Source organism: Eucyclogobius newberryi, unplaced genomic scaffold (assembly GCF_026437365.1).
Source record: "Eucyclogobius newberryi isolate DKJ021-1_F unplaced genomic scaffold, fEucNew1.0.hap1 SCAF_25, whole genome shotgun sequence".
In the NCBI taxonomy this organism is placed as follows: Eukaryota; Metazoa; Chordata; class Actinopteri; order Gobiiformes; family Gobiidae; genus Eucyclogobius; species Eucyclogobius newberryi.
Window position 1 is genome coordinate 85,492 of NW_027315890.1, and position 24,397 is coordinate 109,888.

Sequence of the window (24,397 nt, forward strand, 5' to 3'; positions counted from 1 at the left end):
GGTGTAAAACAGTTCAACAGTCAGAGGTTTATCGGTGTAAAACAGTTTAACAGTCAGAGGTTTATCGGTGTAAAACAATTCAACAGTCAGAGGTTTATTGGTGTAAAACAATTCAACAGTCAGAGGTTTATCGGTGTAAAACAGTTCAACAGTCAGAGGTTTATCGTGTAAAACAGTTCAACAGTCAGAGGTTTATCGGTGTAAAACAATTCAACAGTCAGAGGTTTATCGGTGTAAAACAGTTCAACAGTCAGAGGTTTATCGGTGTAAAACAGTTCAACAGTCAGAGGTTTATCGGTGTAAAACAGTTCAACAGTCAGAGGTTTATCGGTGTAAAACAATTCAACAGTCAGAGGTTTATCGGTGTAAAACAATTCAACAGTCAGAGGTTTTTTGGTGTAAAACAGTTTAACAGTCAGAGGTTTATCGGTGTAAAACAATTCAACAGTCAGAGGTTTATCGGTGTAAAACAATTCAACAGTCAGAGGTTTATCGGTGTAAAACAATTCAACAGTCAGAGGTTTATCGGTGTAAAACAATTCAACAGTCAGAGGTTTATCGGTGTAAAACAGTTCAACAGTCAGAGGTTTGTTGGTGTAAAACAGTTCAAGAGTCAGAGGTTTATCGGTGTAAAACAATTCAACAGTCAGAGGTTTATCGGTGTAAAACAATTCAACAGTCAGAGGTTTATCGGTGTAAAACAATTCAACAGTCAGAGGTTTTTTGGTGTAAAACAGTTTAACAGTCAGAGGTTTATCGGTGTAAAACAATTCAACAGTCAGAGGTTTATCGGTGTAAAACAATTCAACAGTCAGAGGTTTATCGGTGTAAAACAATTCAACAGTCAGAGGTTTATCGGTGTAAAACAATTCAACAGTCAGAGGTTTATCGGTGTAAAACAGTTCAACAGTCAGAGGTTTGTTGGTGTAAAACAGTTCAAGAGTCAGAGGTTTATCGGTGTAAAACAATTCAACAGTCAGAGGTTTATCGGTGTAAAACAATTCAACAGTCAGAGGTTTATCGGTGTAAAACAGTTCAACAGTCAGAGGTTTATCGGTGTAAAACAGTTGCAAGAGCTGCTACAGCCTAAAAGCAAATATAAAAGTCTTCAACTCTGCAGCAAAGTATTCACTTTGTGTCTGACGTGTAAAACAAGAACACATTTCCCTCTCTCTCTTTCTTACATTATCTTCTTTTTCTTTTCTTTTTCACTCTCTTTCTCTCTCTTATACCCGTTATTTTTTTCTCTTTGTCATTCTCTCTTTCGCTCCTCTTTTTCTATTTTCTCTTCTCTTTTGCGCTCTTTTCTTTCTCCTCTTCACAGCGACGTCATGCGATGGTCACTTCCTGCTCCAGGGTCAAACTGGCTCCTTCACTTCCTCTGTGGGCGGGAACTATAGCAACTCCACTTCCTGTCGCTGGATCCTTCGGTATTTCACATTAAAGCTCTGGTTTGTGTTTTATTTTGACTTGTGCTCTTATTGTTGCGGTTTGTTTTAGGGTGGAGCAAGACCTGTCAATCAGAGTGGATTTCCTGTATTTCCAGACCGAGGAGGGGCGGGACTTCCTGCGGTTGTACGAGGGCGTGGGGGCGGATCGACAGCTGATTGGTTTGTGATTAGTATAGGGGGCGTGGTCTGGTTGTTGAAAACGAAGGTTACGACTGTAACTACGGTTCTATGAATCCCGGATGACCGGTCAGTCGGGATGAAATAGAATGCTCCACGAGCCCGAGAACAGATGAAGCAGAGAAACAGCCTGGAGTCGACTTGAACGCTCCACGAGCCCGAGAACAGAGAAACCTCAGATCACGCAGCATCACAGGAAAATGACACATCTCACTGAGTGAGACATGAAGACTCCTGTCTCACTCCCACAGACTGACATCACCAGAGTAAAGTCTAAAGAGTGAAATCTAAAGAGTGAAATCTAAAGAGTGAAGTCTAAAGGGTGAAGTCTAAAGAGTGAAGTCTAAAGAGTGAGGTCTAAAGAGTGAGGTCTAAAGTCTTAGACGTACAACTCCAATAGGGGGCGGTAATGTAACACTTGGATACCAACTGCCATAAAACACCAAGAAAGAAGAAGAAGAAGAAGAAGAAGAAGAAGAAGAAGAAGAAGAAGAACCATCTGGGCCTGTCCCATGTGGACCATCTGGGCCTGTCCCATGTGGACCATCTAGGCCTGTCCCATGTGGACCATCTGGGCCTGTCCCATGTGGACCATCTGGGCCTGTCCCATGTGGACCATCTGGGCCTGTCCCATGTGGACCATCTAGGCCTGTCCCATGTGGACCATCTAGGCCTGTCCCATGTGGACCATCTAGGCCTGTCCCATGTGGACCATCTGGGCCTGTCCCATGTGGACCATCTAGGCCTGTCCCATGTGAACCATCTGGGCCTGTCCCATATGGACCATCTGGGCCTGTCCCATGTGGACCATGTGGACCATCTGGGCCTGTCCCATGTGGACCATCTGGGCCTCTCCCATGTGGACCATCTAGGCCTGTCCCATGTAGACCATCTAGGCCTGTCCCATGTGGACCATCTGGGCCTGTCCCATGTGGACCATCTAGGCCTGTCCCATGTTGACCATCTGGGCCTGTCCCATGTGGACCATCTGGGCCTGTCCCATGTGGACCATGTGGACCATCTGGGCCTGTCCCATGTGGACCATCTGGGCCTGTCCCATGTGGACCATCTGGGCCTGTCCCATGTGGACCGTCTGGGCCTGTCCCATGTGGACCATCTGGGCCTGTCCCATGTGGACCGTCTGGGCCTGTCCCATGTGGACCGTCTGGGGCTGTCCCATGTGGACCGTCTGGGCCTGTCCCATGTGGACCATCTGGGCCTGTCCCATGTGGACCGTCTGGGGCTGTCCCATGTGGACCGTCTGGGCCTGTCCCATGTGGACCATCTGGGCCTGTCCCATGTGGACCATGTGTGATGATATATCAGTGACAGGTGGAGGAGGAGGTGGAGCTAAAGTGCAACAGATCTGGTCCAATCAGCTGTCAGTGCTCTATCTCCTTACGTGCTACACAACACTGCATTTCCCATCATGCATTTGGACGGCTGCATCTCCTTACAGGCCGCCTCGATCTCGTCTTGATCACATGATATAATAGGGCCTAAAACAAGCCTGTTATTCCTGCTTGTTTCTGATTGGACATGCTCTTTCTCTGTACAGGTGAGCTAACAGGCTCCGCCCCTCCTGGAAAAGTGTGGCTGCTCAGCGACCAGGTGACAGCAGAGTTTGTGTCAGATGACCTGGGTGAGGGGCGGGGCTTCAGGGCCATATTCCGGGCAGAGAATCTGACTAACATCAGCAGTAAGTCTGACCCTATCCTGCAATCACACTGTCCCCATCCTGCAATCACACTGTCCCCATCCCCCAATCACACTGTTCCCATCGCCCAATCACACTGTCCCCATCCCCCAATCACACTGTCCCCATCCCCCAATCACACTGTCCCATCCTGCAATCACACTGTCCCCATCCCCCAATCACACTGTTCCCATCGCCCAATCACACTGTCCCCATCCCCCAATCACACTGTCCCCATCCCCCAATCACACTGTCCCCATCCTGCAATCACACTGTCCCCATCCCCCAATCGCACTGTCCCCATCCCCCAATCACACTGTCCCCATCCTGCAATCACACTGTCCCCATCCCCCAATCACACTGTCCCCATCCCCCAATCACACTGTCCCTATCCCCCAATCACACTGTCCCTATCCCCCAATCACACTGACCCCATCCTGCAATCACACTGTCCCCATCCTGCAATCACACTGTCCCCATCCCCCAATCACACTGTTCCCATCGCCCAATCACACTGTCCCTATCCCCCAATCACACTGTCCCCATCCCCCAATCACACTGTCCCCATCCTGCAATCACACTGTCCCCATCCCCCAATCACACTGTCCCCATCCCCCAATCACACTGTCCCCATCCTGCAATCACACTGTCCCCATCCCCCAATCACACTGTCCCCATCCCCCAATCACACTGTCCCTATCCCCCAATCACACTGTCCCTATCCTGCAATCACACTGTCCCTATCCCCCAATCACACTGTCCCTATCCCCCAATCACACTGTCCCTATCCTGCAATCACACTGTCCCTATCCTGCAATCACACTGTCCCCATCCCCCAATCACACTGTCCCCATCCCCCAATCACACTGTCCCCATCCTGCAATCACACTGTCCCCATCCCCCAATCACACTGTCCCCATCCCCCAATCACACTGTCCCTATCCCCCAATCACACTGTCCCTATCCCCCAATCACACTGACCCCATCCTGCAATCACACTGTCCCCATCCTGCAATCACACTGTCCCCATCCCCCAATCACACTGTTCCCATCGCCCAATCACACTGTCCCCATCCCCCAATCACACTGTCCCCATCCCCCAATCACACTGTCCCCATCCTGCAATCACACTGTCCCCATCCCCCAATCACACTGTCCCCATCCCCCAATCACACTGTCCCCATCCTGCAATCACACTGTCCCCATCCCCCAATCACACTGTCCCCATCCCCCAATCACACTGTCCCTATCCCCCAATCACACTGTCCCTATCCCCCAATCACACTGTCCCTATCCTGCAATCACACTGTCCCTATCCTGCAATCACACTGTCCCCATCCCCCAATCACACTGTCCCCATCCTGCAATCACACTGTCCCCATCCTGCAATCACACTGTCCCTATCCTGCAATCACACTGTCCCTATCCCCCAATCACACTGTCCCTATCCCCCAATCACACTGTCCCTATCCTGCAATCACACTGTCCCTATCCTGCAATCACACTGTCCCCATCCTGCAATCACACTGTCCCCATCCTGCAATCACACTGTCCCTATCCCACAATCACACTGTCCTGGTTTAGTCCTCTCTTGTGTGTTTAAGACCTGGTTTAGTCCTGGTTTAGTCCTGATTTAGTCCTGGTTTAGTCCTGGTTTAGACCTGGTTTAGTCCTCTCTTGTGTGTTTCAGATGAGCAGAAGCTGAATTGTTCCTTTGAGGACGGCTGGTGTTTCTGGAGACAAGATCCAGACCAGGACCAGGACTGGATCAGGACCAGAGGAGACCGCTTCCCCCCAGAGACCGGCCCCAGTGAGGACCACACCACAGGATCCAGCACAGGTATGAAGCAGGACTAAAACAGGACTAAAACTGGATCAAAACTAGACTAAAACTGGACTAAAACTGGACTAAAACAAGACTAAAACAGGACTAGTTTTGCATCACACAATGATGGTGAGGCCTGGTTTTCATGGTGTGGTGGAGGGCAGAATCATGACAGAAACAAAAGACAGAAACAGGAACATCATCTCATGAACTCACATCCACGAGTTACAGAGCGTTACAAAAACACAACTACAATCGTACACAGACAATTGTAGAAGCTCCAAACACTCCCATTGACCCGGGCTTATCTGAGGGGTTGGGGCATACCTGAGGGGGTGGGGCTTACCTGAGGGAGTGGGGCACACCTGAGGGGTTGGGGCATACCTGAGGGGGTGGGGCTTACCTGAGGGGGTGGGGCATACCTGAGGGGGTGGGGCTTACCTTAAAGGGGAGTTGGTGTGGTCGGGGGTGGGACATTGGTGGGCTCTGGAGGGGCGGGGCCACAGGGCAGTGATGTCAGAGTGATATCATCTAAAGCGATGTCGTTACAAGTGCTTCACACAAAAGAAATCAAAAAACAGTTTAAGACGTAAAGAGACACAAAAAAGAAAAAAAAATAACACAAAAGCAACTTCAGTTTTTAGTTTATTTCTTTATTTGAACATGTATTAATGAATAGCTAGTGCTGTGATGACACTGGCTTTAGCTCAAAGATCCCGTGGAACAGGGGGTAAAGCAGATAAAGCCCTTGTCCCGTGGAACAGGGGTAAGGCAGATAAAGCTCTTGTCCCGTGGAACAGGGGTGAAGCAGACAAAGCCCTTGTCCCGTGGAACAGGGGTGAAGCAGATAAAGCTCTTGCCCCGTGGAACAGGGGTAAAGCAGACTAAGCTCTTGTCCCGTGGAACAGGGGTGAAGCAGATAAAGCCCTTGTCCCGTGGAACAGGGGTGAAGCAGAAAAAGCCCTTGTCCCGTGGAACAGGGGTAAAGCAGACAAAGTCCTTGTCCCTTGGAACAGGGGTGAAGCAGATAAAGCCCTTGTCCCGTGGAACAGGGGTAAAGCAGATAAAGCCCTTGTCCCATGGAACAGGGGTGAAGCAGATAAAGCCCTTGTCCCGTGGAACAGGGGTGAAGCAGATAAAGCCCTTGTCCCGTGGAACAGGGGTAAAGCAGATAAAGCCCTTGTCCCGTGGAACAGGGGTGAAGCAGATAAAGCCCTTGTCCCGTGGAACAGGGGTGAAGCAGATAAAGCTCTTGTCCCGTGGAACAGGGGTAAAGCAGATAAAGCCCTTGTCCCGTGGAACAGGGGTGAAGCAGATAAAGCCCTTGTCCCGTGGAACAGGGGTGAAGCAGATAAAGCCCTTGTCCCGTGGAACAGGGGTAAAGCAGATAAAGCCCTTGTCCCATGGAACAGGGGTAAAGCAGATAAAGCCCTTGTCCCGTGGAACAGGGGTGAAGCAGATAAAGCCCTTGTCCCGTGGAACAGGGGTAAAGCAGATAAAGCCCTTGTCCCGTGGAACAGGGGTAAAGCAGATAAAGCCCTTGTCCCGTGGAACAGGGGTAAAGCAGACAAAGCCCTTGTCCCGTGGAACAGGGGTATAGCAGATAAAGCCCTTGTCCCGTGGAACAGGGGTGAAGCAGACAAAGCCCTTGTCCCGTGGAACAGGGGTATAGCAGATAAAGCCCTACAAACTAATAGTAGAAAAAGCTTCAGTTGTAGTCATCTGGACTCATGTCGGTGTAATCCCTCATTGGTCCAGGCGTGTTCCATAGTAGAAAAAGCTTCAGTTGTAGTCATCTGGACTCAGTTTGAAAAAATAGACGTTTCGACTCTCATCCAAGAGTCATTGTCAATAAAAGAATTTAGATCGAGAACTCCGATATTAATACTGTTCTGTGGTAAGACCCGCCCATTGGGAGGAAACTTCCTGAAGTAGAAAAAGTTGTTTGTTTCAACAGAAACTCCCCCCTTGTATCTACCGAGCCTATTCAGAATCTTAATGGGCTATTAGAATCCTCTTTGTCTTTGTGAGACCCTGGCTCAACCACCATGAGTACCTGATTAGCATCTAAATGACCTGGTCCTCTACCTTTCCAGGGGTTCAGTAACCCATTATAAATAACAGGAAGATTAAACCTTAGCCCTCCATTTCTGTTTAAAGAAGGTCTTTCTTTTTTAACAAAAATAGCTTCCTTGACTCCTCTTTCAAACCATCTTTTCTCCTGCTTAAAACCTTCACCTCACCGTCTTCAAACGAGTGATTAGAGGCTTCAAGATGGAGATGCACGGCACTCTGAGGTCCTGAACTTGTATTTCTTCTAAATTTAACAGCCTCTACACAAGAGGCTCTATCAGCACAGAAGAAACAGTGACAAAACAGAGCTCCTCCTCATTGGCACCAAATCCACTCTCAATAAAACTGGTCCCTTTTCACTCAGCATCGACACCTCGACCATCCCCCCCTCTACCCTGGTACGCAATCTTGGTGTCATCATGGACCCCACCCTCTCCTTCACTCCCCATGTCAGCCACATCGTCAAGACCTCATACTTTCACCTCCGCCGCATCGCCAAAATCCGACACTGCCTCACCCTCCCCGCTGCTGAATCCCTCATCCACGCCTTCATCTCCTCCCGCCTCGACTACTGCAACTCCCTCCTCACTGGCATCTCCTCCCATTCCCTCCACAGACTCCAAATGGTCCAAAACTCCGCTGCCCGCCTCCTCACCCACACCCTCCTCACCCACACCCGGTCCCGTGATCACATCACTCCCGTTCTCCGCTCTCTCCACTGGCTCCCCATCAAGCAGCGCATAAACTTTAAAATACTCCTCCTCACCTTCAAAGCTCTTCACCACCTTGCCCCCCCCTACCTGTCTGACCTCCTCATCCCCCACCGCCCCACCCGAGCTCTCCGATCCTCCTCCTCTCTCACCCTGGCTGCACCAACATCCCGACTCAAAACTTTTGGCGACAGAGCATTCTCCCGAACAGCACCCCGACTCTGGAACTCCCTCCCCCAACCTGTCCGCCACTCTCCCTCACTCACAACATTCAAATCCCGCCTAAAAACATACCTCTTCACCCAAGCCTATGACCTCCCCTACCCCTAGCCTCCTCTACCCCATTGCCTACTCTTCTACCCCCTGTTACATCCCCATCTTTTTCTCTCTACTTCTTCTGTCTTGTTCATTTTATCTGTATATTAATGTGTTCTGTACGTGTTGTCCCCCCCTGTCTGTAAATACCCCCCCTTTTTTATTATGTTCAGCGTCTTTGGGTCACTGAAAAGCGGCATATAAATAAAAGTTATTATTATTATTAGGCCCGAGCGCCACAAGCTGGCGAGAGGCCTATTAATCTCGTAAGGCCGTGCGAAGCACGGCTGCGAAAGTGCGCACGTAGTGCGCACGAAATCGAGCGCGAAGCGCTCGCCCACTTCCAAACAGTCACTAACGCACTCCTTCACTCATGCACGCCCCGTGCATACTAATTAGTAGTAGGAAAATGGAACATTACCGTTGTAAACGGGCGAAGCCCGTGCAAAAGTGCGCACTAAACGAGCACTTTACATTGAGATGACGACCGCGAAGCGGTCGTCATCCCCATATAAAGCACTCATTTGCGCTAAGTAGCTCACGAATATGTTCCCCATCTCTTGCATGTTCCGTGCATATAAGCATGTAATGCAAAAATTGAACATTATTACTGTATAGAGGGCCAAAAACACAAAGTGGGCGGAGCCCACTCAAAATTAACGAAAGTACCCGTCAGTGACCAGGGACCCACACCATGAGGTAGGAAAGCGCGAGCGCTTTCCGAAAATGTATAGTTTATGATATTTGAAAAATGGGAAACATTGTTTTCGCATCGGAATATTCTTCTTCTTCTTCTTCTTCTTCTTCTTCTTCTTCTTCTTCTTCTTCTTCTTCTTCTTCTTCTTCTTCTTCTTCTTCTTCTTCTTCTTCTTCTTCTTCTTCTCGGGACCAACCCCCCTATTTTTCACCCAGTGAACATTGACGAAAAGTCACAAAAATGTTCACACCTCTAAAAATCGTGCCTCTCTACATTCTGGCTATTTCCCTTTTCTAAAATAAAAAAAATTGGCGCGTCAGCGCCCCCAAATGTACCAAAAATGCATTGAGAGATGGGAAATGACCCAAAAAAAATCTGATCGTAGGATCATGAAATTTGGCGCAGAGGTAGATGGTGACAAGAGAAGTAAAAAATATTATTACGGCAACGCCGTCCGCCCAACCAAATGTCGGCCATATTGCTTCAAAAATGGCTAAACATGACTTCGGAGTTTTTCCAAACGTCGTACTTTTACGAACTCCTCCCAGGGCGTTGGCCCTAAAAAGCTGAAATTTGGTGAAAATGCTACTGAGGAGTGGGACATCAAAAGTTATCCAAATTACATTGATACCTCTCACGGTCTCTGTGCGGCGAAGCCGCAAACTGTAGCTAGAATTTCAGAAATCTCCCATATTTAAAATTTCTGCCGTTTGCGCGGATAAAGTCCGAATTGCGTCAAATTAGAATCAGTTGTTAAACTCTTTGCCCTAAACCTACTTGAAGTGAAATAAATTCATTTGGCGCCACAGCGCCCCCTACAGATTTTATATGGAGGTTAAATGTTTAGTTTTGCGAAATTATATGAAATTTGACACACAACTCAATTTTAGCATCCCCATCAAAAAAGTCAATGAGACCCATGTCATAATTGTTATGGCGTTGCCGTAACGATGACCGAAACCTCCCATGTTATTCCAATGGGGCCAGAACATGTTTACACTTTAGACTTTCACAAACTCCTCCCAGGGCGTCAGCCCTATTAACCTGAAATTTGGTGAGACTCATCTTCAGGACCATCAAAAGTTATCCACATTTTCATTCAAAGAGTCACGGTGTCTGTGCGGCAAAGCTGCACATTTTGCCAAGAATTCAAAATAAAATTGCTTTTTGATGGTAAAACAAAGGGGAGAACATGTGACAGCGTCACAGATTCAGCAGTAGGCGTGATAAAAGGACAATTGGGGCGCGTTAGCGCCCCCTCCTCTTGCGGCGTGGCGGCGGTGTGGCGGCGGCGTGGCGAGGGCCGATCATTGCCGCTTGCGGCTATATTTATTATGATTATTACAACTATCTACTACAACTACTACTACAACTAACTACTACAACTACTTCTACTACTAACTACTACAACAACCACTACTACAACTACTACTACAACTACTACTACAACTACTACTACAACTACTACTACAACTAACTACTACAACTACTACTACAACTAACTACTACAACTACTACTACAACTACTACTACAACTAACTACTACAACTACTACTACAACTGACTACTACAACTACTACTACAACTAACTACTACAACTACTACTACAACTAACTACTACAACTACTACTACAACTAACTACTACAACTACTACTACAACTGACTACTACAACTACTACTACAACTAACTACTACAACTACTACTACAACTAACTACTAAAACTACTACTACAACTACTACTACAACTGACTACTACAACTACTACTACAACTAACTACTACAACTACTACTACAACTACTACTACAACTAACTACTACAACTACTACTACAACTAACTACTACAACTACTACTACAACTGACTACTACAACTACTACTACAACTAACTACTACAACTACTACTACAACTAACTACTACAACTACTACTACAACTACTACTACAACTGACTACTACAACTACTACTACAACTACTACTACAACTGACTACTACAACTACTACTACAACTAACTACTACAACTACTACTACAACTGACTACTACAACTACTACTACAACTGACTACTACAACTACTACTACAACTAACTACTACAACTACTACTACAACTAACTACTACAACTGACTACTACAACTACTACTACAACTAACTACTACAACTACTACTACAACTAACTACTACAACTACTACTACAACTTCCACACATACACTCACTTGTGCACATTCTGACTTGTGGAGGATAAAATGTACAGATGTCTCGCTAATAGTCACAACTTTGAGAATTATTCAGCCAGGGTCAGGGTTAGGGTTAGGGTGAGGGTCAGGGTAAGGGTCAGGGTGAGGGTCAGGGTCAGGTTGAGGGTCAGGGTTAGGGTGAGGTTAAGGGTTAGGGTTAGGGTCAGGGTCAGAGTGAGGTTAAGGGTTAGGGTTAGGGTCAGGGTTAGGGTGAGGTTAAGGATTAGGGTTAGGGTTAGAGTTAGGGTTAGGATCAGGGTTAGGGTGAGGTTAAGGGTTAGGGTTAGGGTCAGGGTTAGGGTGAGGTTAAGGGTAGTATTAAAAAAATTTCCATTGAAAATAACAGTTTGCCGTCACTATAGAATGGTTCCATCAAAAAAGGTTAAACCTAACCCTAACCCTTTCAAGTGGTGTGAATCCTTCATCAAGATGTGAGATGAATTAATTGACTCTTAGCAGTAATTTTAGATACAACGGGTAAAACACTGATGGGTTTATAATTGTTGATCCGTGTTTTAGACCCTGATTTGAAAATAGGTGTTATTGTGGCTGTTTTTTAATATGACGGAACTCTTTTCTGGTTGATTGATTGATTGATTGATTGATTGATTGCTCACGGGCCTCAGCAGACTCTCTTAATAAGTTGTTGAATTCCATGCACATCCCTTTTTGGCTTTGGAATTTTTGAGGTTTTTATACATTTAGTGAACTCTGCTATTGTTACTTTTTGTAGCTGAAATAGCGGCTGATGACAGTTATTGACTCTGTTTAATCTGTTTCTCACTGTCGCCCTCCGAGGCAACTGCTCTTGTGATTTTGGGAGTTAGAAAAATAAACTGAATTGACTTAACCAGGACTAAAAGCGCGCTTGTTTTCCAGGCTTTTATGTGACGACTTCTCTCAGTCCGGGATCCTGGTTGAAGACCTTCTGGATCCTGAGTCTTCCCCTGAGTCCGGTGTCTGGAGCCTCCTGCCTGTCCTTCTGGTAAATCACTGACAGAAGCTGTGCCCTTTAAACCTGAGCCCTGGATGTTTAGAATGTCTGGCTCCGCCTCTAGTTTCAGGTATCAAATGTTTCAGGTATTACATGTTTCAGGAATCACATAGTTGTATCACATGTTTGTATCACATAGTTGTATCACATGGTTTTATCACATGTTCCAGGTATCACATAGTTGTATCACATGTTTGTATTACATAGTTGTATCACATGGTTGTATCACATGTTTCAGGTATCACATAGTTGTATCACATGTTTCAGGTATCACATAGTTGTATCACATAGTTGTATCACATGGTTGTATCACATAGTTGTATCACATGGTTGTATCACATGTTTCAGGTATCACATAGTTGTATCACACGTTTCAGGTATCACATAGTTGTATCACATGTTTTAGGTATCACATAGTTGTATCACATGTTTCAGGTATCACATAGTTGTATCACATGTTTTAGGTATCACATAGTTGTATCACATAGTTGTATCACATGTTTTAGGTATCACATAGTTGTATCACATAGTTGTATCACATGGTTGTATCACATAGTTGTATCACATAGTTGTATCACACGTTTCAGGTATCACATAGTTGTATCACATGTTTTAGGTATCACATAGTTGTATCACATGTTTCAGGTATCACATAGTTGTATCACATGTTTCAGGTATCACATAGTTGTATCACATAGTTGTATCACATGGTTGTATCACATGGTTGTATCACATGGTTCTATCACATGTTCCAGGTATCACATGTTTGGCACAGACATATTTGTGCTCAGAGTCCTGATCATCCGTCCGGACCTCACAGACCTGGTCCTGTTCCAGAGATTTGGGGACTTTGGCGACTTCTGGTACGAAGGACAAGTCCAAATCCACCAGAACTACAGCTACGGACAGGTACGGTTGGACAGGAACGGGTGGACAGGTACGGGTGGACTGGTACAGGTGAACAGGTACGGGTGGATAGGTACGGGTGGACAGGTACGGGTGGACTGGTACAGGTGAACAGGTACGGGTGGATAGGTACGGGTGGACAGGTACGGGTGGACAGGTACGGGTGAACAGGTACGGGTGGATAGGTACGGGTGGACACGTACGGGTGGACAGGTACGAGTGGATAGGTACGGGTGGACAGGTACGAGTGAACAGGTACGGGTGGACAGGTGCGGGTGGACAGGTACGGGTGGACAGGTACGGGTGGACATGATTGCTGGGTGTCTTGCTCTGGTCCTCGTTCAGAGTTGAGCTGGACAAATGGTCCGGCTTTAGTCTCGAGCTAAAGTTACAAACAGACGACTCTACTATGTAGAGGACCAATCACAGCATGTGTTTTGGACCAATCAGAGCATGTGTTTTGGACCAATCAGAGCATGTGTTTTGGACCAATCAGAGCATGTGTTTTGGACCAATCAGAGCATGTGTTTTGGACCAATCAGAGCATGTGTTTTGGACCAATCAGAGCATGTGTTTTGGACCAATCAGAGCATGTGTTTTGGACCAATCAGAGCATGTGTTTTGGACCAATCAGAGCATGTGTTTTGGACCATGTGTTTTAGATCGTATTCGAGGCACAGAAAAAAGGTGGAATGTTGAACGACATCGCTTTAGATGATATCACTCTGACATCACTGCCCTGTGGCCCCGCCCCTCCAGAGCCCACCAATGTCCCGCCCCCGACCACACCAACTCCCCTTCCAGGTAAGCCCCACCCCCTCAGGTAAGCCCCATGGGCAGGAAATACACTTCTAACACTGAAAATAACATTTTGTTCAGCTTTATTTTGCATTTGATCTCATGTCTCGTCAGAACAATTATTCTATACAAACTACAGTGTGGGGGCGCCCCAGGGCACTGTCCTCGCGCCCTTTCTCTTCACCCTTTACACTGCAGACTTCAGACACGACACGGACAGCTGTGTCCTGCAGAAGTTCTCTGACCACTCTGCCATCATCGGACTCATCACGGACGACGATGATGTGGAGGACAGAGGACTGGAGCAGGACTTTGTGGACTGGTGTCAGCAGAACCACCTCCTCATCAACGCGGGGAAGACCAAGGAGATGGTGGTGGACTTCCACAGAGGCCACGCCCCCCTCACCAGTGAACATCCAGGGACGGGACATTGAGAGAGTGACTCATACAAGGACCTGGTGTTCATCTGAACCACAAACTGGACTGGACTCATAACACAGACTGTACAGGAAGAGCCAGAGTAGGCTCTACCTCCTGAGGAGACTCAGGTCTTTTGGAGTGACAGGGTCGCTCCTGACAGGGCCACTCCTGACAGGGCCACTCCTGAAGACCTTCTCTGACTCTGTGGTGGCGTCAGCTCCTGTAGGTGTGGCCTGCTGCAGCAGCATCACAGAGAGGGAGAGGAAGAAGCTGGACAAAGTCATCAAGAAGTCCAGCTCCGTCCTGGGCTGTGCTCTGGACTTGGTGCAGGAGGTGGGGGACAGAAGGGTCCTGGCTAGATTCACATCTATGCTGGACCATGAGTCTCACCCCCTGCAGGACATTCTGTCCCCTGCAGGACACTCTGTCCCCTGCAGGACACTCTGTCCGCTCTGGAGAGCAGCTTCAGTGAGAGACTGATCCACCCTCGCTGTGTGAAGGAGAGGTTTCGTAGGTCTTTCCTTCTGCTGCTGTCAGACTTTATAACAAACACTGTTAGTCCTGAACACTCACAATACTGACCTAACCATGTGCAATTGTGTCATATGTGCAATTACTGTCGTGATCACATTTATTTATTTATGTATTTTTTATGCATTTATTTATTTATTTATTTGTATCTTTATTATTTTCCCCTCCATCCCTTGTTGGGAAATGGGAGTTTTTGTTTATAGGAGATCTTCTACTGAAAGTGTTTTTCAAACTTCCTATAAGTGATCTGTTCTTTTCTTCTGTATCAACCTGCGTTGCAACAATGAAATTTCCCCATGTGGGACAATAAAGGAATATTTTATCTTATCTTATCTTATTATCATAAAATATCAATCGAAGAAGCTACTGATACATAGCACAATATGAAACTAAAAGTATTATATAAGTGTTAGGGTTAAGAGTGTCCTAGGGTTAGGGTTAAGAGTGTCCTAGGGTTAGGGTTAAGAGTGTCCTAGGGTTAGGGTTAAGAGTGTCCTTGGGTTAGAGTTAAGAGTGTCCTAGCGGCACAAGCGGGTTTGTGCTCTATGCTGCTCTTTGATTGGTCAATTGTGTCTTTCAGCTAACTGTGGAGGACCCTTCAATCTTCATAACAACGCCTCCTTCAACTCCCCCAACTACCCCCATTACTACGGCAACAAGGCCAACTGTGAGTACAAATACTACTGCAAATAGTGCAAATACTACTGCAAATACTGCAAATACTACTGCAGATACTGCAAATACTACTGCAAATACTACTGCAAATACTACTGCAGATACTGCAAATACTACTGCAAATACTGCAAATACTACTGCAGATACTGCAAATACTGCAAATACTACTGCAGATACTGCAAATACTACTCCAAATACTGCAAATACTACTGCAAATACTGCAAATACTACTGCAGATACTGCAAATACTACTGCAAATACTTACTGCAGATACTACAAATACTACTGCAAATACTTACTGCAGATACTGCAAATACTACTGCAGATACTGCAGATACTGCAAATGCTACTGCAGATACTGCAAATACTATTGCAAATACTGCAAATACTTCTGCAGATACTGCAAATACTACTGCAAATACTACTGCAGATACTGCAAATACTACTGCAAATACTGCAAATACTACTGCAGATACTGCAAATACTGCTGCAAATACTACTGCAGATACTGCAAATACTACTGCAGATACTGCAAATACTACTGCAGATACTGCTGTCAGTCATATTTTGGCTCTGAGCCACGACAATAACTAAATTCCAGAAAAAAGAAAAAAAATCGAACCATAACATCACACAGAGGTGTGTGATGTTATGGTCAAATGTAGTGCTGAAGTGTGACGCTAGTAATGAACAGGAAAGAAGGAAACAAAAACAAAGGGTCAGTGTCTGCTGCGTCGGGGAGTGACCATCACCAGACAGTCACATTCCTCGCCTTGGGTCATGAAAATCCCCATAAAGATGAGTATTTCCCCCAGGAATCACCATGACTCAAAATGCAATACCTAAAATGCCCCACAAAGCAAAGGAAATGTGACCAGTCACTAAACACTAAAACAAAAAAACACTAGCAGAGTATTTAACCCTCAACCACAAGGCGCCCGAGACGAGGCGCGAGACGAGGCGCCCGAGACGGGGCGCCCAAGACGAGGCATGAGGCAAAAACAGAGACCAGCTAACAAGGCGTGGGTTAGGGTTAGGCGTGTTATAAAAGCGTGTTATAAAAGCTCAGGGAATTATGATCGCTGTAAATCTGCAACGGGGCCACGCCCCCTCGATGGCCAACACATCCTTTTCCTTTTTATATTTATTTTAATTAGTTTTTTTTTTTTTATTTATTTAGTCGCACACGTCGATAAAAGCCCTCGGCCCCTTGGGACCGTGGGGTACGAGCCACCACAAAAAGCATACCTCAAAACCCCGCCTACATCACGCCTCCCCACAAACAGTATACACTTTATACTACTCCATTTCCACACGGTCTGAGATGTCCCCTTTGGCTTTTATGTCCCCTTTGGCTTTTATGTCCCCTTTGGCTTTTATGTCCCCTTTGGCTTTTATGTCCAGTGTGACGTGGAGAATAAGGCAAGGCAAGGCAAGGCAAGGCAAGTTTATTTGTAGAGCACATTTCATACACAAGGCAATTCAAAGCTTCACAGCAGGAAAAATGCATTCAAATCACAAAGAAATTACAGAAACAGAAATACAATAAAATTAACTAAATTAAAAATTATCAATCCAACTGATTTTCTAAACTAATAAAATCACAAACAAAAGAGAAGAGTGCAAAGCAAAAATCCTTTCAGTCATATGCGCAGCTAAACAAAACTGTTTTAAGCTTAGATTTGAACATTGTCAGAGTAGAAGCCTGTCTCACATCTTGAGGAAGACTGTTCCAGATTTTAGCTGCATAAAACTGAAACACAGATTCCCCATGTTTTGTCCTGACTCTGGGCACCAGCAAGAGGCCGGTCCCTGAGGTCCTCAGAGTCCGAGATGGTTCATATGGCACTAACATATCCAAGATGTACTTTGGTGCTAGGCCATGGAGAGACTTGTACACAAGCAGAGCTGCTTTAAAGTCTATTCTCTGAGCCACAGGGGGCAGTGCAGAGACCTGAGAACAGGACTAATGTGATCATACTTCCTGGTTCTGGTCAGGACCCGAGCAGCAGCGTTCTGGATGTACTGCAGCTGTTTTACAGCTCGTTTGGAGAGACCAGTGAGCAGGCCGTTACAGTAGTCTAATCTACTGGAGACAAACGCATGGATAAGTCTCTCTAAATCTGGTTTTGACACTATATTTTTGATTTTGGCAATGTTTTTTAGAAGCTGCTGATGTTATTGATTTGACGTGGCTATTAAAGTTCAAGTCTGAGTCCATTATTACCCCCAGATTTCTAATTTGGTTTGTAGGTTTTAGAGCGAGACTCTGGAGGTGACCGCTAACACTTTCTCTTTGTTTCTGTGGGCCAAAAACGATTATTTCAGTCTTGTCTGAGTTCAGCTGGAGAAAGTTGTTTTGCATCCACAAACTGATCTGTTGGATGCAGTGACAGAGTGAATCTACTGGTCCATAGTCACCTGCCGATAGTGAAACATAGATCTGAGTGTCGTCTGCATCATTGTGATAGGACACATTTTCACTGCGTATCAACTGACCTAACGGCAGCATGTAGAGGTTGAACAGAAGGGGACCCAGGACTGACCCTTGGGCACTCCACAGGTCAGGGTCATGTGGTCTGAGACACAGCTACCAATTTCAACAAAGTACTTCCTGTCTTCCAGATAGGACCTTAACCAGTTTAGGGCAGTGCCAGTGATGCCCACCCAGTCCTCTAGTCTCTGTAAGAGGATCCCATGATCGACAGTGTCAAAAGCAGCACTCAGATCTAACAGAATTAAGACTGAGGCTTTGCCCATGTCAGTGTTCAGGCGGATGTCATTTGTCACCTTGACAAGAGCAGTCTCAGTGCTGTGATGAGGTCTAAAACCTGACTGAAAAACATCAAATGAGTTGTTTATTAAGAGGAAATCTGTGAGCTGTTGGTAAACAACCTTTTCAAGGACTTTGCCCCAAAATGGCAGATTCGAGATGGGCCGGTAATGACTCAGTACTGCGGCATCAAGACTGCTCTTCTTTAGGAGAGGCTTTATGACCGCAGTTTTCAAAGACATTGGGAATGTTCCAGATTGAAGCGACATGTTAACTATGTGAGTAAATGGTGCTAACAAACTGTTCAGCACAGACTTTAGAAATCTGGTGGGTAACACATCAAGGCAGCATGTAGATGAACTCAGCCTGGTGATTATCTCATGGACAGTTTTGTCAGTTACTGGTGCAAAGTGAGTTAGCTCTAAGTGTCTTGGTGGTTTTAGGGTAATTTTTTGCATTGTGGGATTTATAGCATTTTTAATGCCCTGAACTTTGTCATTAAAGAATAATGCAAACTCATTACACTTGGATGTGGAAATGAGTTCTAACGGCAGCTGAGCTGGAGGGTTTGTTAATCTGTTTACTGTGGCAAACAGGACACGCGAGTTGTTACTGCAGCTTCCAATTATTTCAGAAAAACATCTTTCCCTAGTTCTACATAAGATTAGGTTGTACATATTCAGCTTTTCTTTGTAAATCTCTTTTTGAACCTGGAGCTTTGACTTGCGCCATTTCCGTTCGGCCCTGCGGCACTCCCTTTTCTGTGCCCTGACCGAATCATCATTTCTCCACGGCGCCTTCTGCTTATTTTTAACCATTTTAGCCTTTATAGGGGCGATGGTGTCCAGAACATTAGAAACACTAGATGTAACAGAGTTCAACAAATCATTTACATTAGAACATGAGACATTTTCAAAGTTTATCATTTCCATAAATGCCATCACTTATGTGTCTCCTCTGAACAACTGCAGGACCAACCGGAGGTTTGGGAGAAACAGACAGGTCAAAGAAGACACAGAAATGATCAGACAGAGCAGCATCGATCACATTAACATTTGAAATATTTACCCCCTTTGTAATTATGAGATCTAGAGTGTGTCCTTTGCTGTGGGTGGGGCCTCTCACATGCTGAGTAAGACTGAAGGTTTCAAGGACAGCATCAAGCTCTTTAGCGTTTCTGTCACAAATATTATCAACATGCACATTGAAATCACCTGTAATGACCAAACCATCAAAGTCTGTGCATACGACTGAAAGCATCTCAGTAAAATCATCAATAAAACTTTGGCAGTGCTGGGGAGGCTTGTATAAAACAATGAAGAGAATGGATGGAGACCGTTTTAGCTCCATTTTAAAGGATACATACTCAAATGATGAAAACACCCCAAAAGACAACCTGCGGGTAATTATTTCATCCCTAAAGACAGCACAGACTCCACCCCCTTTTTTGTTTTCTCGTGTTTCAGATTCAAACTTAAAATTGGGTGGAGCAGATTCTATCAGAACTACATTTCCTGTGTTTTTGTCAAGCCATGTTTCAGTTAAAAACATAAAATCAAGATTATAAGAAGAAATAAAATTATTAATTAAGAGAGATTTGTTACATAAGGATCTGACATTTAGCACAGCAAGTTTCAGACTAGTTTCAGTGGGACTGGGCTTTATCTTTTCACAGGGAATATGAATCACATTTCTCAGATTGGGCCTGACTCGCATTTTGTTTTTCCATCTGTGTGATGATGTGACTACAGAAATAGCACTAGGGGGGGCTCTTTTTACATAGGGCCCCGGGTTGGTTTGATTTTTAATGTGACAATAAGTCCCGGCAACGCTGAGACCCAGTGCATCCTAGCTATGGGAGATACCAGGTGAAAGGCGAGGTTGGATGGGTGGTGGGGCTTTTGTAGCCAAGGAGAGTTTGGGACCAGGTGAGAGGCGAGGGGGGATGGGTGGTGGGGCTTTTGTTGGTGTAGTCGGCATAGCCCTTGCTATATTGGGCGTGAGTGGAGCCATCTTAATGCCTGATTTGATCAGACTTTCAAAATGGCTGGGAAGGCCCATGGGTGAGAGTGGAGATGAGAAGGAGAATGATGAATCTTTAGTGGGAGTAAATGTTGCAGGGGGAACCCAGGGCTGGTGTGAAGGCAGGGGCGATGACAGGGATGTTGTTGGGCTTGTCACAGATGGGTCCAAGGCCTTTGAAGATTGTTCCATTGCTGGAGGCGGTGGAGGTGAATGTGGAGCAGCTGGAGCTGAATCCTTTGCTGGTGGTGGTGGAGCAGCTGCTGATGAATCCTTTGGTGGAGGCTGAGGTTGTGGTGCTTTTGATGTTGAAACATTGGCTCGGTCTCTGGCTGATGGAGCAGGAATTCTTCTCTCATTCCTCTCTTCTCTAACTATCTGCTCAGGACCCTGTCCAGGCCCAGTCCAATGCCTCAGAGCGTGGAGCAGGTTCTCTGTCAGCACCCTCACTCCACCTCTGCATAGGTGGGGGCCATTTCTCTTAAACAGGTCCTCTCGTTTCCAGAATAGATGGAAGTTCTCAATGTAGTGTAGTCCTCTCGGGGCACACTCTTTGGACAGCCATGTGTTCAGCTGAAGAAGCCGGCTAAACTTGTTTATCCTCCTGTCGATGTTTGGAAGAGGTCCACTTATGAATGTTTTGATTTCCATTTTATCAAGCATGTCGAATAACTTCAAGAAGTCTTTTTTCAAAACTTCAGTCTGTTCCCGCCGCATGTCCACTGCACCCACGTGCACAATCAGCTGTTTAGCTCCTCCATGCTTAGCCATAATATTTGGAAGGAGTGACGTTATCTCAGAAACAGTGGCGCTTGGAAAAGAATGTGTGTTTATCTTTTCATGCGTCACGTGACTTATCGCGCCGTCTCCTATCAAAACAATCCGTGTGACCTTGGCTTTTGGCACAGTTCCTCCTCGCTGTATTTTGGCCACGTCATCGTTCCTTTTTTCATTTAATTCCATCTCTGAAAGTGGTAAAAATCTGTTGGTGAGCTGTATTTTAGGTGACTTCACGTTATCTTTGTATCGTTTAGGCTTTGCTCCAAGTTTGTTCCAAGAAACAGCCTGATCTTTCTGGTTTTTAGACAGTTTTGGAAACGACACAGAGTCACTGCGGTTTAGGTTGAAAGTAGCAGTTTTTCTTGTAAAAAGTGTGCTCTTCTTACCGTCGGTTGACACAGGAATGGTATCGTGAAGAACTTTTTCAGATTCCAAAACAAATATCTGTGTTTTCAGCTCATTAATTTCTTGTTGATATTTCCGACAGCGTTCAGTCTTTCTCCCTTCTTCTCCCGACATGTCGCTGGCGTCAGATATGTCGTTAAAACTGGAAAAAATTTCTTAAAATCCTTGGTTTACTTGACAAGGTCTAAAGCAAAAATGTTTGGAAGACAAAAACTGATTAAAAAGCAAAATAAATAAGGAAAGCAGCGATAGCAAGCGGAGCGAGCAAAAAAGCGTGTGCACTCTTCGGAAGCAGGTTGCAGAATAAACTTTTTTAAAGTGAGCATCATATTTTTACTGTGGCTTCCATTGATTTTTGAGGTTGCGCTCCTGAGCCGTCAATATGACTCACTCGCACATCCATCTCCAACCACTACGCCATTGTTGCGTTTTTCCAGCCCCCGGATACAATTTTAATTAGTCCTTCGCCGATTCTCATTGTTAAGCTAATGACATTAACACAAAGGACAAAGTATGACAAAACATAAATACAATTACAGCACAACATGTCCTACATGTCCTACATACACGTCCCATTTAGTCCCATATATGTCCATTTTTGAATTAAGTTTCATTGTAATTGTTTCCATGTGTTTGTGTCGTTTCCTCGATGGTTTGTGTCATTTTTTTGTTCTTTGGCCTTTTTTTCTGCCCCAAAAGTTCATTCCAAAAGTATTTATTATGTTCATGGCAGAAATTTTGAGACCAAAGTGCAAAGTTCTAAAATTGAGTCCAGGTGGTGATCTGACAGATCAATCTTAAAGGTGCTCTACACCTCAAACTTAAAGGTGCTCTACACCTCAAACTTAAAGGTGCTCCACACCTCAAACTTAAAGGTGCTCTACACCTCAAACTTAAAGGTGCTCTACACCTCAAACTTAAAGGTGCTCCACACCTCAAACTTAAAGGTGCTCCACACCTCAAACTTAAAGGTGCTCTACACCTCAAACTTAAAGGTGCTCTACACCTCAAACTTAAAGGTGCTCCACACCTCAACCTTAAAGGTGCTCTACACCTCAAACTTAAAGGTGCTCTACACCTCAAACTTAAAGGTGCTCCACACCTCAAACTTAAAGGTGCTCTACACCTCAAACTTAAAGGTGCTCTACACCTCAATCTTAAAGGTGCTCTACACCTCAAACTTAAAGGTGCTCTACACCTCAAACTTAAAGGTGCTCTACACCTCAAACTTAAAGGTGCTCCACACCTCAATCTTAAAGGTGCTCCACACCTCAAACTTAAAGGTGCTCTACACCTCAAACTTAAAGGTGCTCCACACCTCAATCTTAAAGGTGCTCTACACCTCAAACTTAAAGGTGCTCCACACCTCAAACTTAAAGGTGCTCCACGTCTCAAACTTAAAGGTGCTCTACACCTCAAACTTAAATGTGCTCCACGCCTCAAACTTAAAGGTGCTCTACACCTCAAACTTAAAGGTGCTCCACACCTCAAACTTAAAGGTGCTCCACACCTCAAACTTAAAGGTGCTCCACACCTCAAACTTAAAGGTGCTCTACACCTCAAACTTAAAGGTGCTCTACACCTCAAACTTAAAGGTGCTCCACACCTCAATCTTAAAGGTGCTCTACACCTCAAACTTAAAGGTGCTCTACACCTCAAACTTAAAGGTGCTCTACACCTCAATCTTAAAGGTGCTCCACACCTCAATCTTAAAGGTGCTCTACACCTCAAACTTAAAGGTGCTCTACACCTCAAACTTAAAGGTGCTCTACACCTCAAACTTAAAGGTGCTCTACACCTCAAACTTAAAGGTGCTCTACACCTCAAACTTAAAGGTGCTCCACACCTCAAACTTAAAGGTGCTCTACACCTCAATCTTAAAGGTGCTCTACACCTCAATCTTAAAGGTACTCCACACCTCAAACTTAAAGGTGCTCTACACCTCAAACTTAAAGGTGCTCTACACCTCAATCTTAAAGGTGCTCTACACCTCAAACTTAAAGGTGCTCTACACCTCAAACTTAAAGGTGCTCCACACCTCAATCTTAAAGGTGCTCTACACCTCAAACTTAAAGGTGCTCTACACCTCAAACTTAAAGGTGCTCCACACCTCAAACTTAAAGGTGCTCTACACCTCAAACTTAAAGGTGCTCTACACCTCAAACTTAAAGGTGCTCCACACCTCAATCTTAAAGTTGCTCTACACCTCAAACTTAAAGGTACTCTGCACCAAACTCTACTCACCACCAATCTGTGGAAAAGACCCCGCCTTGGGTATTGACACTGGAAATTCTACTGCAAATACCGCAACAAATACTACTTCAAATGTTGCCAATACTACTGCAGATACTGCTGATACTACTGCAAACACTATTGCACAGATCTAAACCAGGTCTCTCTGCAGATCTAAACCAGTCTCTTTTTTCAGGTCTCTGGAGACTTCATGCAGAAGTCGGCAAAAACCTTCAGCTGCATTTCTTGGACTTTGACCTTGAAACGACCTACGACACATTGGAGATCAGAGATGGACCAGAACCGGACTCTACTCTCCTGGGTCTGAACAGGTTTAGAGCAGGATCTGAACAGGTTTAGAGCTGGATCTGAACAGGTTTAGAGGAGGATCTGAACAGGATCTGAACAGGTTTAGAGGAGGATCTGAACAGGTTTAGAGCAGGATCTGAACAGGTTTAGAGCTGGATCTGAACAGGTTTAGAGCTGGATCTGAACAGGTTTAGAGGAGGATCTGAACAGGATCTGAACAGGTTTAATGAGGATCTGAACAGGTTTAGAGCAGGATCTGAACAGGTTTAGAGGAGGATCTGAACAGGTTTAGAGCTGGATCTGAACAGGTTTAGAGGAGGATCTGAACAGGATCTGAACAGGTTTAGAGGAGGATCTGAACAGGATCTGAAC

General features: G+C 45.4%; 1 protein-coding gene across 1 annotated transcript in view; it reads left to right on the forward strand.

Annotated features, from left to right (window-relative positions):
* tmprss15 (transmembrane serine protease 15) overlaps positions 1-24,397 on the forward strand; it is a 65,890-nt gene that overhangs the window by 15,825 nt on the left and 25,668 nt on the right. Inside the window, exons 7-15 of the mRNA XM_072459675.1 lie at positions 1,325-1,430; positions 1,501-1,610; positions 3,187-3,327; positions 5,015-5,164; positions 12,060-12,165; positions 12,930-13,083; positions 13,743-13,884; positions 15,410-15,496; positions 23,913-24,038. Of these exons, the coding sequence (XP_072315776.1) occupies positions 1,325-1,430; positions 1,501-1,610; positions 3,187-3,327; positions 5,015-5,164; positions 12,060-12,165; positions 12,930-13,083; positions 13,743-13,884; positions 15,410-15,496; positions 23,913-24,038 (1,122 nt within the window). The remainder of the gene's footprint in view (positions 1-1,324; positions 1,431-1,500; positions 1,611-3,186; positions 3,328-5,014; positions 5,165-12,059; positions 12,166-12,929; positions 13,084-13,742; positions 13,885-15,409; positions 15,497-23,912; positions 24,039-24,397) is intronic.